The sequence below is a fragment of the Protomyctophum bolini genome (assembly GCF_963924005.1).
Source record: "Protomyctophum bolini genome assembly, chromosome: 2".
NCBI classification, from domain to species: domain Eukaryota; kingdom Metazoa; phylum Chordata; class Actinopteri; order Myctophiformes; family Myctophidae; genus Protomyctophum; species Protomyctophum bolini.
The window spans coordinates 27,044,593-27,060,304 of record NC_137863.1 but is presented as its reverse complement, the minus strand read 5'-3'; the positions used below and the strand labels follow the sequence as shown (position 1 = coordinate 27,060,304).

General features: G+C 41.8%; 2 protein-coding genes across 4 annotated transcripts; one reads left to right on the top strand and one right to left on the bottom strand.

Annotated features, from left to right (window-relative positions):
- The first annotated feature begins 991 nt into the window (after positions 1-991).
- On the top strand, positions 992-9,428 carry tsen2 (TSEN2 tRNA splicing endonuclease subunit). 3 transcript variants are annotated; one of them, XM_080781348.1, is made up of 12 exons: positions 992-1,240; positions 1,486-1,552; positions 2,063-2,102; positions 2,540-2,818; positions 3,190-3,289; positions 5,017-5,082; positions 5,631-5,681; positions 5,928-6,066; positions 6,256-6,292; positions 6,873-6,981; positions 7,784-7,873; positions 8,134-9,428. In XM_080781348.1, exons 1-12 carry the CDS (start codon positions 1,061-1,063, stop codon positions 8,188-8,190), a joined length of 1,215 nt encoding a protein of 404 aa, XP_080637474.1. In that variant the 5' UTR covers positions 992-1,060; the 3' UTR covers positions 8,191-9,428. The 3 variants fall into 3 exon arrangements, with proteins under 3 accessions (XP_080637474.1, XP_080637473.1, XP_080637472.1); XM_080781347.1 differs by having other exon boundaries at positions 5,014-5,082; XM_080781346.1 differs by having other exon boundaries at positions 4,999-5,082.
- Positions 9,429-12,878, bottom strand: mkrn2os.2 (MKRN2 opposite strand, tandem duplicate 2; the record flags this gene model as incomplete). The annotated part of the gene is made up of 4 exons (XM_080781372.1): positions 12,614-12,878; positions 12,141-12,190; positions 10,071-10,239; positions 9,429-9,657 (listed from the first exon to the last, which is right to left on the bottom strand). Exons 1-4 carry the CDS (start codon positions 12,802-12,804, stop codon positions 9,429-9,431), a joined length of 639 nt encoding a protein of 212 aa, XP_080637498.1. The 5' UTR covers positions 12,805-12,878.
- Between the last annotated feature and the right edge of the window lie 2,834 nt (positions 12,879-15,712).

The window sequence follows — 15,712 nt, the reverse complement described above, 5'->3', positions numbered from 1 at the left end:
TCCAGTAAGTATTTAATGCCGTCCACACACATGCACAGTTCATAATGAAGTGCATACAGGAAGCCAGCCAGAGTGCTAACCTGTGGCCATGTATGTCTTGGCTACTAACACATGTGCAGACCAGGCCAAAATAAATCTTACTGGGACATCAGATATAAACGTTCATTTTTGTCATGTATTTCATAACCTCTGCTTGGGTAAGACCAACTGAAAGATGATTTTACTTCTTTTTTTGGGGCCTTTTTTTGTTTGCCTTTGGGGAAAAGCAATATAAAGCTTTATTTGTAAGGGTATTCTGGAGTCTAATATGCGGCTTGAAAAAGGTAGCCTATAAGTAACTCAGTGGCGCAATTCATATAGGCGGATTGATTATGTAACATTCAATAGGCTCCAGTCCCGGGCAGGACATAAAATGTACAGACTGAATGACCGACGTTTAGCAGGGCTAAATGTAGCTGTAACATATATTTGTATTACTGTACTGTACTGTACTGTACTGTACTGTACTGTACTGTACTGTACTGTACTGTACTGTACTGTACTGTACTGTCCTGAGCGGCTCCTATAGGGAGGTCCTGTGGAAACGTCCCACCGGGAAGGATCGAGGCACCTGGAAGTGTTGGAAAAGTTACTCAAAAACGGTAATAGGCCTATATAACAAAAAAAGTCACACTCGTGTGAAGTTAACGGTGCCTTTCATCAATGATGATGTCAACATCAACAACATGATGTCACTGACATTCCGTGCTCAAATGGATAGACAGTCAGACAGACAGACAGTCAGACAGACAGACAGACAGACAGACAGACAGACAGACAGACAGAGAATGAAAACTATAGCAGCATTTCCATTTTGGTCGTGTATTACAACTGTCAGTGTAAATACACTAGCGCTCCTTCAGTGACATCTCTTGGCCGCAGGCGGAACTTTCACATATTTTCACGTTTCCAGCCGGATGACTATTGCAGTTACACCGTTGTTTTAACATGCGTTTCTAGTGTGAAACAATTTGTATCAACCACAACACATGGACCTTTATTATGGAATGTTCATGACAGCATGATGTTTACAGCTCCTCAGAGGAGGAGCAGGGTCTATGAGGAGTATGAAGCTCCGTTCCCTCTGCCGGGGAGTCAGGAGGAGAGCAGCCCGCACAGGGACACTGTTTACCAGGGAGAGCTGGTCAACAACACTGTACTGATACGACACCCAGCGCACATACTGGACATATATGGGAAGGTATGTATGTATGGATGGATGGATCATGGATGGAGGATGGATGAGTGGAGGCGTGGAGCACTTCTGTCTGTCTGTCTGTCTGTCTGTCTGTCTGTCTGTCACTTATAGTATATATTTATTATATATTACCGGCGGTACTCTAAAGGTCTGTCAATATAGTGTCTTTTTGTTATGCATACTTTTTGATTGGATTCCCTTGTAATATGTCTAAATAGGGTTACTCAGGTAAATGTGTTTTATTTTAGGGTTATTTTGGTAAAGGCATTCTATCCAGAGCCAGACCAGATCACAGCATCTCCAACCAATGGGAGGGTGAGGTTTATTACTACTACTACTATAGGCTGCTGCCTGCTGCTACTACTACTACTAATACTACTACTACTTACTACTACTACTACTACTACTACTACTACTACTACTACTACTATACTACTTCTAGACCTGCTCTTTTACTACTGCAGTACTCATACCAATATGGCCAACTAGAGATGTGCATAGTTAAGCCATATGACTCAGCACGCACCTTAATCTATAACCTTTGAACACCAAATTGTGCCATATTTCTAATAATATTGAGTTGGATATGTAGTATGTACAAGTACAACAGAGAATGAGAACACATTCAAAACCGAATAGAATAGAACAGGCCTGAGGCCGCATCCATTGAGTTCTATGGAGAAGTGGTGCCCTGTTTGGGTGTATCTTTTATAAGACTGTTTTGTGCTGTTATCAGGTGCAGTGTATGTGATCATGTGTACGTGTATACATAGTGTCATTTCAATAATTTTGCAGTTGCTTTAATAATGTTTTGTTGTTTTCCAGTCTTCTGTGGGCGTAGTCTACTGGTCATCTCACAATCCAAGTTAGTAGACAATCACAAAGCATGTTTTATTGACCAATTATTTGAACAGTTAAATACCATGACACCTAATTGGCCCGAGTGTCTATGCTCGGACGTGACATTTGTAACAAACCAAACCTCTTGAAAATCAGTTGAGAATGTATGAGAAGTTATGATGGTTTTAATAGTGGAATCTCCATATTTTAACTTTTTGTGTTTTCGTAAATTAACGCCTACTTTATCATACTACAGTGTCACACAAGAGCATCAAAAGTAGCAGATCTACAAGCTCGAAATGCAGTGCCACACATTTTTTAGCTTAGTTGTCAATCTGCTTGAATTAGAAAAGTACGAGTTTTGGACATATGAGGTTTCCACCCGACAGTGACGATTCAGCTAATAACGAGCAGTTGATTGATCAATGATCATTTAAAGTTAATTATTTTTCTGTCATCCAGGTATGAGCAGCTGGTTAGTCTGGCTCGTAGAGCTCTGCTGGCTCAGGGATTGGACAAGGATGTTGTCGATGAAACCCTCCTCAGGCTGTCTCAGCCAGTGGAAATGGAGGATGAACAGGAAGAGGCGGGACAAGGAGGAGGAGAGGGGTGTGATGTTCAGAGCTCCGTGGGGTCTGATGAGGGGGAGCTGGACAGCGCGTGTGCCCAGAAGAAGAGGCTGTGGTCGGGTACAGAGAATGACTCGCACCCTGTGGATGTCAAGGCTAAAAGACCTCGCAGGTAAGACTTTAACTCAAACCCAAACCCTCTAGACTTGATAAACCAAATTTCTTTGCTAAAAGTAGCTGATCCATAAGCTCACATGCGATGATTACGCTAAAGTATGATATAGTGTACATGTAGATCTGCTTTTTGGGAACGAAGCGACGTGTTGTGAGCTTGTAGATCTGCTATTTTCACTAGTTTGGGACCTGCCTCCCGGGAAACGTCTGATTTTGCTTTTGGGTCTTGAGCTAAAACGTTTGGGAACCATTTCATAGTAGTATTAGGTTCAGGTATACAATATATACACGTATACAATATACAATATAATTATAATTATTAGGATTATTATTATTATTATTATTGACTTGTTGATGTTGATGTTGCAGGTCAGGGTGCACTGAAGAGAACCTTTCACCTCTGAACTCTGATCCTGAACAGTGGGAGGGCTGCGAGCTCCTGCTGGTTGTTGATGACACACATCAACAGGTCTGTCTGTCGTGTGTCAACACACATCTGTCTGTCTGTCAAATTACTGGTGTAGGAATCCGACAAAAACTAAAACATCTCCATAAATTCAAGGCTTCATAGGATGTGTAATTGATAGAAAATAGTAATTTTTTTGGGTGAACTACTCATTTTAATGCCATAATGAGTTGTGGTAAACATAAAGTTTATTTTTGTTGTGTTGTGTTTTGTGTCCTGGGGCCTATTTCACGAATCTTGGATGAACTAATCCAGGATATAGGCCAAAGCGAGGCTTTTTAAATCCTGATCTTTACAGCCTGGTTTATTCCGTTCCACTAAAGCCAAGCGAGGCTCAGAATTGACGGATTTGGCGAGCCGGGCTCAGCAAGCCTCGCTTACAAGGGCGTGCACGCATTCCTTGAAAAGCCATGATGCCGATCATAGATTTCTTGAGCGAGACCAATCATGAGCGAGGCGAGCAAATCTGCAGGGCGAGCTGCGGCTTTCACCGATGAGGAGCAAGAAAATCTATGATATACTATGAGGAAGCCAACGAAATAATAAAAAAAGGGAAATACAAGCGCCATTAACAAGGCGAGGGAGAGAGCGTGGCAAAATATTGCCGACAGATTGAACGCGTAAATTGTAAAGCATATTATATATAGGCCTATAGTCGAAGTCCATAAATATATAATTCAGTGAACGTATAGCCCCGAGTTGTGGAGTTGTGGAGGGTTCCAAACGAGCTTAAACTTTAAGGGCACTTTCTCGAAATAGCGCACTGAGCTCATTTGTGCAATGCAAACGCCAAACGAATAGGCGAGTGCGCTCCGGATTCGGTACGGTATGGAATTATATCCTACTAATCTACATGTATTATGCGCCATGAAATGTTACATTACATTAAGTCTGTCTGTCTATCTGTCTGCATGCACTGTAGTGTCACGATTGCATGGCATGGCAATACCGATTTTTCAGAATGTATTATTCCATCATAATTTGAGCCTATAAATGTCTCAAATTTGAAAGCACTATATTTCTAAAACTATGAAACATTTCAAAGATTCCTTTTCAGGCACACCGTGGGATGAACCTAAATAGGTTTGAATGGGGTTTCTAGGTGTAAGTATGTAGGACTATGGGTGAAACGTTATAATGGTAATATGTTGTAAAACAATGAGTAATGGTAATATTTAGTGGTTTTCACTTTTACAAAAATAAAATAAAATAATAATAATTCTTCTTAACCGTGCACTTGCACGACAGCAAACCTATTAATGGGGAACATTCACCAAAAGCAGCTGATCTACAAGCTCACAAGCTGTCATGATGTTGTGCAGCCTATATATTTTGGTTATTTGATTTTATATAGTGCTTAAATTAGTCCTTTAATGCAGACCGATACAAATAAGGCAACATAAACCCATAATAATTAAATAAATCTGGAAAACATCATTGGTTTGTGATCAGTTTGACTGCTTAATGAACAGTAAAGACATCAGGATTAGGTTAAACCTGGCTGTTAGCCTGGTCCGGAGGCCATGGTAACTTATGTAGCATCCCTTTCATGAAACCGAATCAAGCCTCAACATATCCAGGTTAACTGGTTAAGTTAATCTGGCAAGATCAACCAGCTTTCATGAAACCGGTTAAGCACTGATCCAGGATATATTAAGCCAGGATATGTGTTAAAGCCCGGCTTAATCTCTAATCCAAGTTTCGTGAAATAGGCCCCTGGTTGTGAGGAGGGGAACAGACAGGTGAAGGTCAATCCATTCACCATCACAGAGTATCTGCAACTCACTCTAGAGGAGGTAACACACGCACACACATACTGTACACACACACACACACACACACACACACAGACACACAGGCTCGTGACAATTATTACATTATTATTTGAGACAATCGAGATAATATTACATAATAGTCTTGATCATCATTATCGTTTCCATGTTGTACATATTTTCAAACATTTAGTAGTAAGTAGCAAAAAGTAGCAAAACGTTTTGCCGCGTTTTGAGCTTGTAGATCGACTATTTCTACTACATAAAGTTATTCAATTAATAACAATTAAGTTATTTATTTGTCATATCTTCCCTGCACCTTTTGTTTGCGAAGCCTAAAAGTCAAAACAGAAATGAAATTTGTCTTCATAATATTCACAATGTGCAACGACAGAAACACAATTAAATTGTTAATCGCAATTATAATTTAATCGTCTAGTAAAATGTGTTACAATCGTGACAGCCCTACACACACACACACACACACACACACACACACACACACACACACACACACACACACACACACACACACACACGTTGACTGTATGTTTGTGGTCTCTTTTGCCCAGGCGTTTTTCTTGGTGTATGCACTGGGCTGCCTCTCAGTGTTCTGTGACCAGGTAACCAACCTAACAACAACCTCCTCCATCAACTGTTATTTTGTCTCTGTCATTACGTCCAAAACTGTTACTTTTCAGGATTAAAATAAAATAAAAGTTTGCGATTCGTTTTGATTAATGGTATGAATTGTTTTAAAGCTGTGGCCGTAACTATACTGTCCTAGCCCGGGATTGGAAAGCTGCATAGCATGCTATGCTTTGGTGTGTTTATATGTGTTGTGATCTCCTATGTATTTGTTTGTTCAGCAAGCGCAGTCTGTTGTCCAGCTGTGGAGACGCTTCCGGTCCATTCAGAGCAACTTCCTGTGGTCCTACACAGCGTATCATTACTACAGATCTAAAGGCTGGGTTCCAAAACCTGGACTCAAATATGGTTCTGACCTCAGTACGTTTCAAGTCTGTTTGTCAGACATATAGAACCTGTATTATCTCTGTAATATCCTCATACTCAAACGTGCAATGGATTGGTATGGACTAACTTGTGTGTGTGTGTGTGTGTGTGTGTGTGTGTGTGTGTGTGTGTGTGTGTGTGTGTGTGTGTGTGTGTGTGTGTGTGTGTGTGTGTGTGTTGCAGTGCTGTACAGGAAAGGCCCTCCATTCTATCATGCCAGGTAGGGACAGGAAACACACACATTATTATTTTGAAGACCCACTTGAATTCGTTTTTAACTTATGACAAATTTAGAATTTGTTGAAAATCTTTTGGTCCATGACCCACATTATGGGTCCCGACTCCCGACCCACTGTTGTTTCTATGTGTTGTATAGTAATTCTGTAGTATGTGAGCTGTGGTGCGTTCACAACACTGATGTGTTTCTATGTGTTCTATAGTTATTCTGTAGTGCTGCAGAGTGTGGGCTGTGGTGCGTTCACAACACTGATGTGTTTCTATGTGTTCTATAGTTATTCTGTAGTGCTGCAGAGTGTGGGCTGTGGTGCGTTCACAACACTGATGTGTTTCTATGTGTTCTATAGTTATTCTGTAGTGCTGCAGAGTGTGGGCTGTGGTGCGTTCACAACACTGATGTGTTTCTATGTGTTCTATAGTTATTCTGTAGTGCTGCAGAGTGTGGGCTGTGGTGCGTTCACAACACTGATGTGTTTCTATGTGTTCTATAGTTATTCTGTAGTGCTGCAGAGTGTGGGCTGTGGTGCGTTCACAACACTGATGTGTTTCTATGTGTTCTATAGTTATTCTGTAGTGCTGCAGAGTGTGGGCTGTGGTGCGTTCACAACACTGCGCTCCTTCAGCTGGCGTTCTCTAGCCGCTCTCAACCGCATCACCGCCAACGTCTCCAAGGTACTGTAAACCCTGCTAGTACTTACTAGTACACTACACTCCTATAGCAATACTCTAGTAATACTGTAGTACTCTCATAGCAATACTCTAGAAATACTGTAGTACTCCTATTGCAAATAGCAATACTCTAGGAATACTGTAGTACTCTTATACAGGCATGCCAACAGGCCCAGGGTGAAAAAGGGGACAGTGTGCGGGGCCCGACGCTTTTTTTGAGCGTTTTTTATCGGTACCAAACCGACTTTGAGGGGAGGGGGGGTCGTGGGGGACAGTAGTAATGCGTGATCATATTGTAGTAGTAGAAATATTGCAGTAATGCGTGCTCATATTGTAGTAACAGTCTAGTAAATATTGCAGTAATACGTGCTCATATTGTAGTAACAGTCTAGTAAATATTACAGTAATGCGTGTTCATATTGTAGTAACAGTCTAGTAAATATTGCAGTAATAAGTGCTCATATTGTAGTAACAGTCTAGTAAATATTGCAGTAATAAGTGCTCATAGTGTAGTAACAGTCTAGTAAATATTACAGTAATGCGTGCTCATATTGTAGTAACAGTCTAGTAAATATTGCAGTAATGCGTGCTCATATTGTAGTAACAGTCTAGTAAATATTACAGTAATGCATGCTCATATTGTAGTAACAGTCTAGTAAATATTACAGTAATGCATGCTCATATTGTAGTAACAGTCTAGTAAATATTACAGTAATGCGTGCTCATATTGTAGTAACAGTCTAGTAAATATTGCAGTAATACGTGCTCATATTGTAGTAACAGTCCAGTAACATATTCTCTATAGGAGCTGTTGTTGTCCTACATCATCCACCCCGATGACCTGTCAGAATCTGAACTAGATTCTCCTCTCTGTCTGAACAAACTGACTGTTCAGGTACACACGTAGTGTCACGTACACACACACACACACACACACACACACACACACACACACACACACACACACACACACACACACACGTCATGCACATTACATGTTGTTTATGTACCGTATAGGAGCATACAGGACATACAGTACACACAGTACGTATACTACTGTAGTAGTACTGTGGTTCTACTTGTCTCTCAGCCTTTGTAATGCTGTCTGTCTGTCTCTGTCTCTCGCTCTGTCTCTCACTCTCGCTCTCTCTTCAGGACATTATTATGAGCCGGTGGATTTCTTCTCGAGAACGAGAACAAGAGGACATTTGATTGGCAGACCACTGATGATTAGACTGCTGTGATTGGATGATAACAGTGAGACAGTACTTAGTATTTGAATGTGGTGTCAGCTGACCCAGGGTCAGCTGTAGTTTGACTGTTAAAGCCATTGTTAAGAAAATATATAAGAAAATATATAAGATGTTTTCATTCCATTCCATTTTTATTTCACATTAACAAATTGTCCCCATACACGATATTGTGCGTGTGATTAAACCAGTAAGAGAAAAAAAATCAATATCAAGTTAGCTAAATATTTTCTTCGCAGCTTTTGATGATTTAAAGGAAAATAATTCCAAAGAATCACATCTTTAGTTATTATTCACAAGTAAGATTCCAGCAAGTGTAGCTGCATTGATGATTTGCGTTATTGAAGTGTTAACATAAAACTTTTTTGAATACCTTTTTCTCTGGTGTTTTTGTAGAGGATTGCGTAAACGCTTGTCAGTATGCTAATTGACATTAGTGGTGGGGTTGAAAATCACCAGCAAATATGCAAATGTAATGCTGGCACAGGAAAATATGTTTGCATGCACAGGAAGTACTGCACACCAATGCAGGAGTAGTCTTGCGAGTCAGACTGTTGCCTTCCACCATTTTCAAATTCCGTCATACGGTCTACACTAATTTAGCACAGAACCACTGCTCTAAATAAAGGGGAAGAGGGATGCAATGTTGGTTTTGTGGTTAGATGTGACACAGTACAGGCCTATTATTGACACACCCACATCAGTCAAATCAAGTAAAATGTATTATATAAAGCACATTCACAATTTCACAAACAAGTCTGGTTGACCAAGGTGCTGTACAGAGCTAGCTAACATCACACATACAGATTCAGAATCGCCACCTCCATGGTGACACTCACAGTTCTCAGTCGCCAGATTTTGGTAATTTGGATTCCTCGTTTCATGTTAATTAGAGTCTTTGAAGTGGTCAAACTATCAATAGAGTACATGTTCAATCTTCCAGAAAACCCTAATTGTTGCATTTATGTCATTAAAGCAAAGGTTAAAAAGCCTCAATCTGCAATTTCTTCAACTGGTTGGCTGTATGGCTACCAAAACGTCATACTTTTACATATTGTGACAATTGCTTATGAAACAGCGTTAGCATGTGAGGGGGCTCCTTTCACTCTGTTTCACAAATCAAAGTTTGGACTTGGCCTGACAACACTTTTTAGTCTTGAGATTATATTTTGCTTTAATCCATGCACTCTCCTCCCCTCCTCATGTCCTCTGTGCGCCCTCGTCCTCTGTCGTCCTGTCTATGATGTAGTAGGAGTGTGCGTGGATGTGCTGATTCAGCATGTTGTATTTGGAGGCTCTCTTCATGCGCGGCAGAATGAACTTCTCAGTGAAGTGGTCTTTAGAGAGTGCTGCTTTCCCCTGCATGGCCAGCACGCCATTCACAAACTCCAGAGTAAAGCTGTAGCAGTTATGGTCCTTCTCATCAAACCTAGGCAGGCAGGTGGACAGACAGAGAGGTGTTTACAACAGTTATGGTCCTTCTCATCAAACCTAGGCAGGCAGGTGGACAGACAGAGGTGTTTACAACAGTTATGGTCCTTCTCATCAAACCTAGGCAGGCAGGTGGACAGACAGAGAGGTGTTTACAACAGTTATGGTCCTTCTCATCAAACCTAGGCAGGCAGGTGGACAGACAGAGGTGTTTACAACAGTTATGGTCCTTCTCATCAAACCTAGGCAGGCAGATGGACAGACAGAGAGGTGTTTACAACAAATGCATAACTGTTTGACCTGTAAACTTGAGCAGTGATTCTCAAAGCGGGGTCCGGGGAACCCCAGGGGTCCTTGAGGAGGTAATTACAGTAGTATTGCCAGTAGTAGTAGTAATTCTAGTGGAAGTACCTGTGCCAGGCGGGGTCCCACATGGGTCCATCAGAGAACTTTTCCAGGTACTGGTTCCACTGGTCCAAAAGGTTGAACATGTCTGGTCTGACCAGAGGAATACTAATGGACCTCTCCCAACCAGACACATCTCTGCGAACACCCGACATGGTGTAGTTATACACCACTCCTACACACACACACACACACGTTAGCAAACTTCAGCTGAAGTGTTAATAGCAGCATGACATATTAACCTTTTTCTCAAGTCGCTTGAATGCATTTATTTGAACTAACTAACCTCATTCTCTTAACGGTGCCCCAAAACCCCACACCATTAAGCAAGGCTCTGCATGACTGTATTCCCAGTTTTCTTGAAGGTGGCATACACATTTCCCGGTTAAGGTTTTGATTGGCTTGGCAGCAGATTTGAACTGGAAACACATGAAGGAGCCAATCAAAGAAAGCTGTTGGGAAGGGAACTGGAACAGGAAATGTTTATGCTACCTGCAGGAAACTAGTACTATACAGTTATGCTCAAAGCCTATTGGCCAATGCACTACACTTTTCATTGCGTTCATAGTACTGAATAAATTATAATGTAATGTAAAACACTGTCATAGTAATTGCAGTTGTCTTGTCAGTCCTGTGAGATTCCAGTCAAAATGGGCTAAATTCACATTTACACAGGTGTTCATTGGGCAAATCATGGCATACAAATACATAAAATTGGACAATGAGCATTGTGTTTGTAACTTTTCTATAAAATATGGCCTCTTTTGGTGAGGCCATCCTCACCAAATAACATCCCTACACACAATTGAAGAGTAATGCATGATGTCAATAACAAGCATGATACCATACCATAGGTGTGGAGGGAGGAGAGAATGGATGCCTATGACTAGTGTTTTGTTTAACCCCAGTGCAGCAGTGGTAAAAGAAAAAATCACACCTGTGTGAACTGAGTGGTGTAACTCTCCCCCCCCCCTCCTCTCTCTCTCTCAGGCAATAGAGCGCAGCAGTCCCGCCCCCTTTCAGAAAAGCGAGTGGCCCAGGAAATGAAACCCCAATGCATTTTTCCATCGGCACTTCGAATATAATTTATTTAAAGACGGTTACGCCGCGGACAAAGCCAATTCGGATCATGACAAATCATGACAATGAACACAATGTTTTGGGACGATCAAATCATTAGAAAGAAGAAAATAAAGTCAGGAGACAACACTATTTGTTTTGTTTTTCGTCTTATAAATTATTTGATCGTCCCAAAACATTGTGTTCATTGTCATGATTTGTCATGATCCGAATTGGCTTTGTCCGCGGCGTAACCGTCTTTAAATAAATTATATTCGAAGTGCCGATGGAAAAATGCATTGGAGTTTCATTTCCTGGGCCACTCGCTTTTCTGAAAGGGGGCGGGACTGCTGCGCTCTATAGTGCAGCACTAGTATCTCTCTCTCTGTTTCTGGCACAACAGCGCCCCTACTGGTACTAATAGTCATACTGGTGCTCATAGTCACATAGGTGGGTGGGTTAACGTCACATAGGCGAACACATAGGTAGGTGAACACGGACATTGCTGTTCCTTGGAGTGGTTGCACCAAAAATAAAACTATAGTGTGGTTGTAAAACAACTATACAATAGATATATGAAAGTTTGGGGGGAATGAGGTTAGAGTTTCAGGAAATGCAACTGGACTAAGAATGTTCAGGTGAGAATTATTTGTTGGGGTGCTTTTTACCCCTTTCTCTCCAATTCAGTCATTGTGCCATTGTCCTCCCCACACACCTTTCTGTGTGTTGTTCACTGCTGTTGTATCCTACTGACTCACCTGCCAGTAAGGAGCCCCCACTGGGAAGACGTACGTGTCTTCCTGGGCCAGGCCGTGACAAATACCAGTACCACCCTCCCCACTTGGCTTCCCTCCTATGCAGGCTCCCTGAACATGGGCCATTTGTGATTGTATACAGATAGACACTCAACAAAGCAGTGGATTCGAAGTCACAAGGTGGTGGACGGGTACCTTTACCACTGTGCCACCCAGTTGTGTGTGTGTGTGTGTGTGTGTGTGTGTGTGTGTGTGTGTGTACCTTTGGTGTCTGAGATCCCAGTGTGAAGTTCTGATGTTTCATCAAAGTCACTGCAAGACAAAAACATACTAGATTATTCTCTGTGTGTGTGTGTGTGTGTGTGTGTGTGTGTGTGTGTGTGTGTGTGTGTGTGTGTGTGTGTGTGTGTGTATGCATGTGCGACTTGTGCGTGTGTGTGTGTGTGTGTGCGGGTGCGTCTCAAAAGCGATAACCTGTCCCTTGAGCAAGACACTGAACCCCTAACTGTTCCTGATGAGCAGGTTGGTGTCTTGCATGCATTGTTTCCTCCACAGTGTATGTGTGAATGTAATGCACATTGTAAATCTCTTTGGAGACAGCGCTATAGAAATGCACACATATTTTGTTGTTGATGTATACTTCCTTGCTACTGAAATTTGAGAAAACATGCCTGAGCTCCGAACTATAATCGACTTATAATCAAACAAAGGGCGTAAGTGTGTGTGTGTGCGTACCTGTTGCCAGGTGTAATCAGGAAGCAGCATGACGTCTTGTGTCCATTGGTAAATGGACTGGGCACGCTCACTGGAGCCTCCTCTAGTCTCCGCCCACTCAGTGTGGCATCGCAGACAGGACACGCCTCCGGCAGGAAGAAACAGAAGATTTGTTTCTCACAGTGGCAGAATTTAATCAAAGTTTTATCCATCACTCCATCATCTCCACATCATTCTCTCCTCTTCTCAGGGTGCCTGACACTCTACTCCTCTATTCCCTTCTCTCCTCTCCTCTCCTCATGCCGTCTTCTCTTCTCTTCTCTTCTGACCTCTCTTTCTCTTGTGTTGGTTGCGTTGAGCTTCTCTTCTCTATAGAACTCCCTTCATCAAATGTCACAGCTGTGTCATGGCTGCTTAGCAACACCCTATCACATTCCACCTGACCCTGAGCCTCCTCCTTCAGCCTGTCAAATAACACCAGGACCCAGTGTCAGCCTATCATCTTGCAGGGCTCCCAGCCAACCAGCTGCTGAATAGAAAATTGTTCACCATTAAATTTCAACACAGTTAATTTGATCAGGTAATCACTTTGTTTTATAGTGTAGTAGGCTATATGAAAACTCACACCCGTGTGAAGTGAGGGCGCTCTTATCATCATACATCATCCAATAAAAAGAAATATATACTTCCTCATGAATTCATTTGTCAACTTATGTTATTATCTTTTAACCATTGTCAATGGCATTTAATGTCTCATGTCATGTGTTAGCACAAAAAGCCAATTTGCTCAGAGACATATCACGTAAATTCTCCTTTCATTGTCAATGGCATTTAATGTTTGTGTTTGCATTTGAGTAGTAGTAGCAGTAGTAGTAGTATATATAAAAACAGGTTTATGGGGACTACTCATTTTGTATGTATTGCAAATCAGAAATATCACCAAATTGTGTGTGTGTGTGTGTGTGTGTGTGTGTGTGTGTGTGTGCGCGTGTGTGTGTGTGTGTGTGTGCGTGCGTCCGTGCCGCGTGTGTGTGTGTCTGTCTCTCTCGCTGTCTGTCACAGAATACACTTCAGATTGACTGTGGTTGGTGTGTTTTGGGTCATTAACTGCTTACACAGACAGACATGCACACATGCACGCAGACACGTATGTAGGTACTGGTGACAGCTGAGATGGAAACAGTGTCACAGACAGTGACTTGGTTACCAGAACACAACCTTCTGACCGAAACAAAGCACCGTGTGCACGCACGCACACATACACACACATTCCTCACATTATACCAGAGCAGCCAGACCTAAACATATCCTATGTCCAGGTGTGTGTGTGTGTACTGAGGCCTCCATTCTCTAGAGACAGGTAGCAGAAACTAGACGAGTCCGACCGTAACAAAACACCTTGTTTGAAGATTTCCAACATAGAATACTTTTATTTGAGCCTTGTTATTTGATCCAGTCACAAACATAGTTCAGTTCTTTCAGAACCATAGACAGATAGATACGACTAGGATATATTTATATAGAGACTCAGCACTGTCCCCACCGGTACTGAATGGATCAACATGTTTCTTTTCATTTAAATGACCTCCAGTTTTATGCATGTTTGGCTTCATGGAACCCCCTTCAAGGACCTTGAGGGGTCCTTGCTCCTTTGACCCCCTTTTGAGAACCACTGGCTTAGGATAAAGAAACAGAATGACAGGCAAAACTGGTCAATCTGATTATAGCCTTCTCTTTTTTATATATAATGACTGTGACGCTGTTGGCTATTATTTAATTGATTTTAGCAGTAATTTGTTGGTGATTAGAACCAGCACAAATAAAACAAACTGATCCGAATTATTAAAGAATAAAATATTATCTTGACCAGGAGGCAGATCATAGATTACATTCTCAATTTCCACCATCTGTCTCAAAGTGCAGAGAGTCCTCTTTAGGGGTGCAAAGGTTCAATGTAATTTTCCTCTTCTACCCCGGATTTGATATTCGGTTTCCTGCACAAGTGCTGACATTTTTACCATTGAGCTAATAGATGTATCCCCTGCTTGCTCAGGGGATACATTGAACCTCGACCATCAGGTCAAAATTCATGTCAGATCCTGTGTCTAGGTGAGACATGACCTTTGACACAATCTAAATGTCTCGATAGAAGATGAATCCACGGCCCAGGCGGTCAGCTCAACCGTCTGGGCACCTAGGCTACTGAGCCAGCCTGACGGCGTGCCGCAACTCCCGATCCCGATGGCCTTTGCGGCGTGTCTTCCCCCCATCTCTCTCCCCATTATCTGTCAGTCTACTATCAATCTATCAATAAAGGCAGAAAAAGCCAAAAGAAAAAGAAAAGCCACAGCTTTTATTTTAAAGAGTTTCACTGTATTGTGCTCTACAGTTATCTGAATATTTGAGCTTTTCTTCTAACACAAATGTCATGGTTTGATAACTGAGCCAATTATATAATAGACAGATTTGACGATGCACAACACGCATTTGTGTTCTTCATCATCTGTTCAAAATGCAAGAATAAATTATTGAAATGCAGTCTTGGTGTGTGCGACCCATTACCGTTATTTATTTGATATATGATTTGAACGGGTAACGCACCTAAAGTCAGAGTGCGGTGGTCACATGAGTGTTCTTCATCATCAGCAGCAGTTACAAAGATTTAAACACAAAGTGGCAAACAGCACACATACAGTAGCTATACAAAAGTGTGCAGTTAATAAAGGACAGAAGAATGGATTACAAGACGCAATCTCATCAATAATGAACACACAGGTGGACTTGTGGAGACTCCACAAAAGTAGCTCTGCGCAGTGACTTGACTGATCAGTGGGCGGATAAAGGCACTTTATACTATACTGCTTTTATTACTGTAAGTGATTCTAGTCTCTTGCATATTGTACCTTAGTGGGGCTTTCTGTAGTCGCATTTGCAGTCTCTAGTCTGCACACACTGTACGTTGTCTCGCCACTGCAATACATCGCTACTAGTACTCTGGGCGATCATTGATCAGCTCTGCAAGCTGATAAAAAGTGACATACAGACAGTAGTGCGGCTTTAAGTTCTCTTATGTTGAGTGCAGACAGCAGTATAGTCTTATGTGGACAGACAGATACTGTC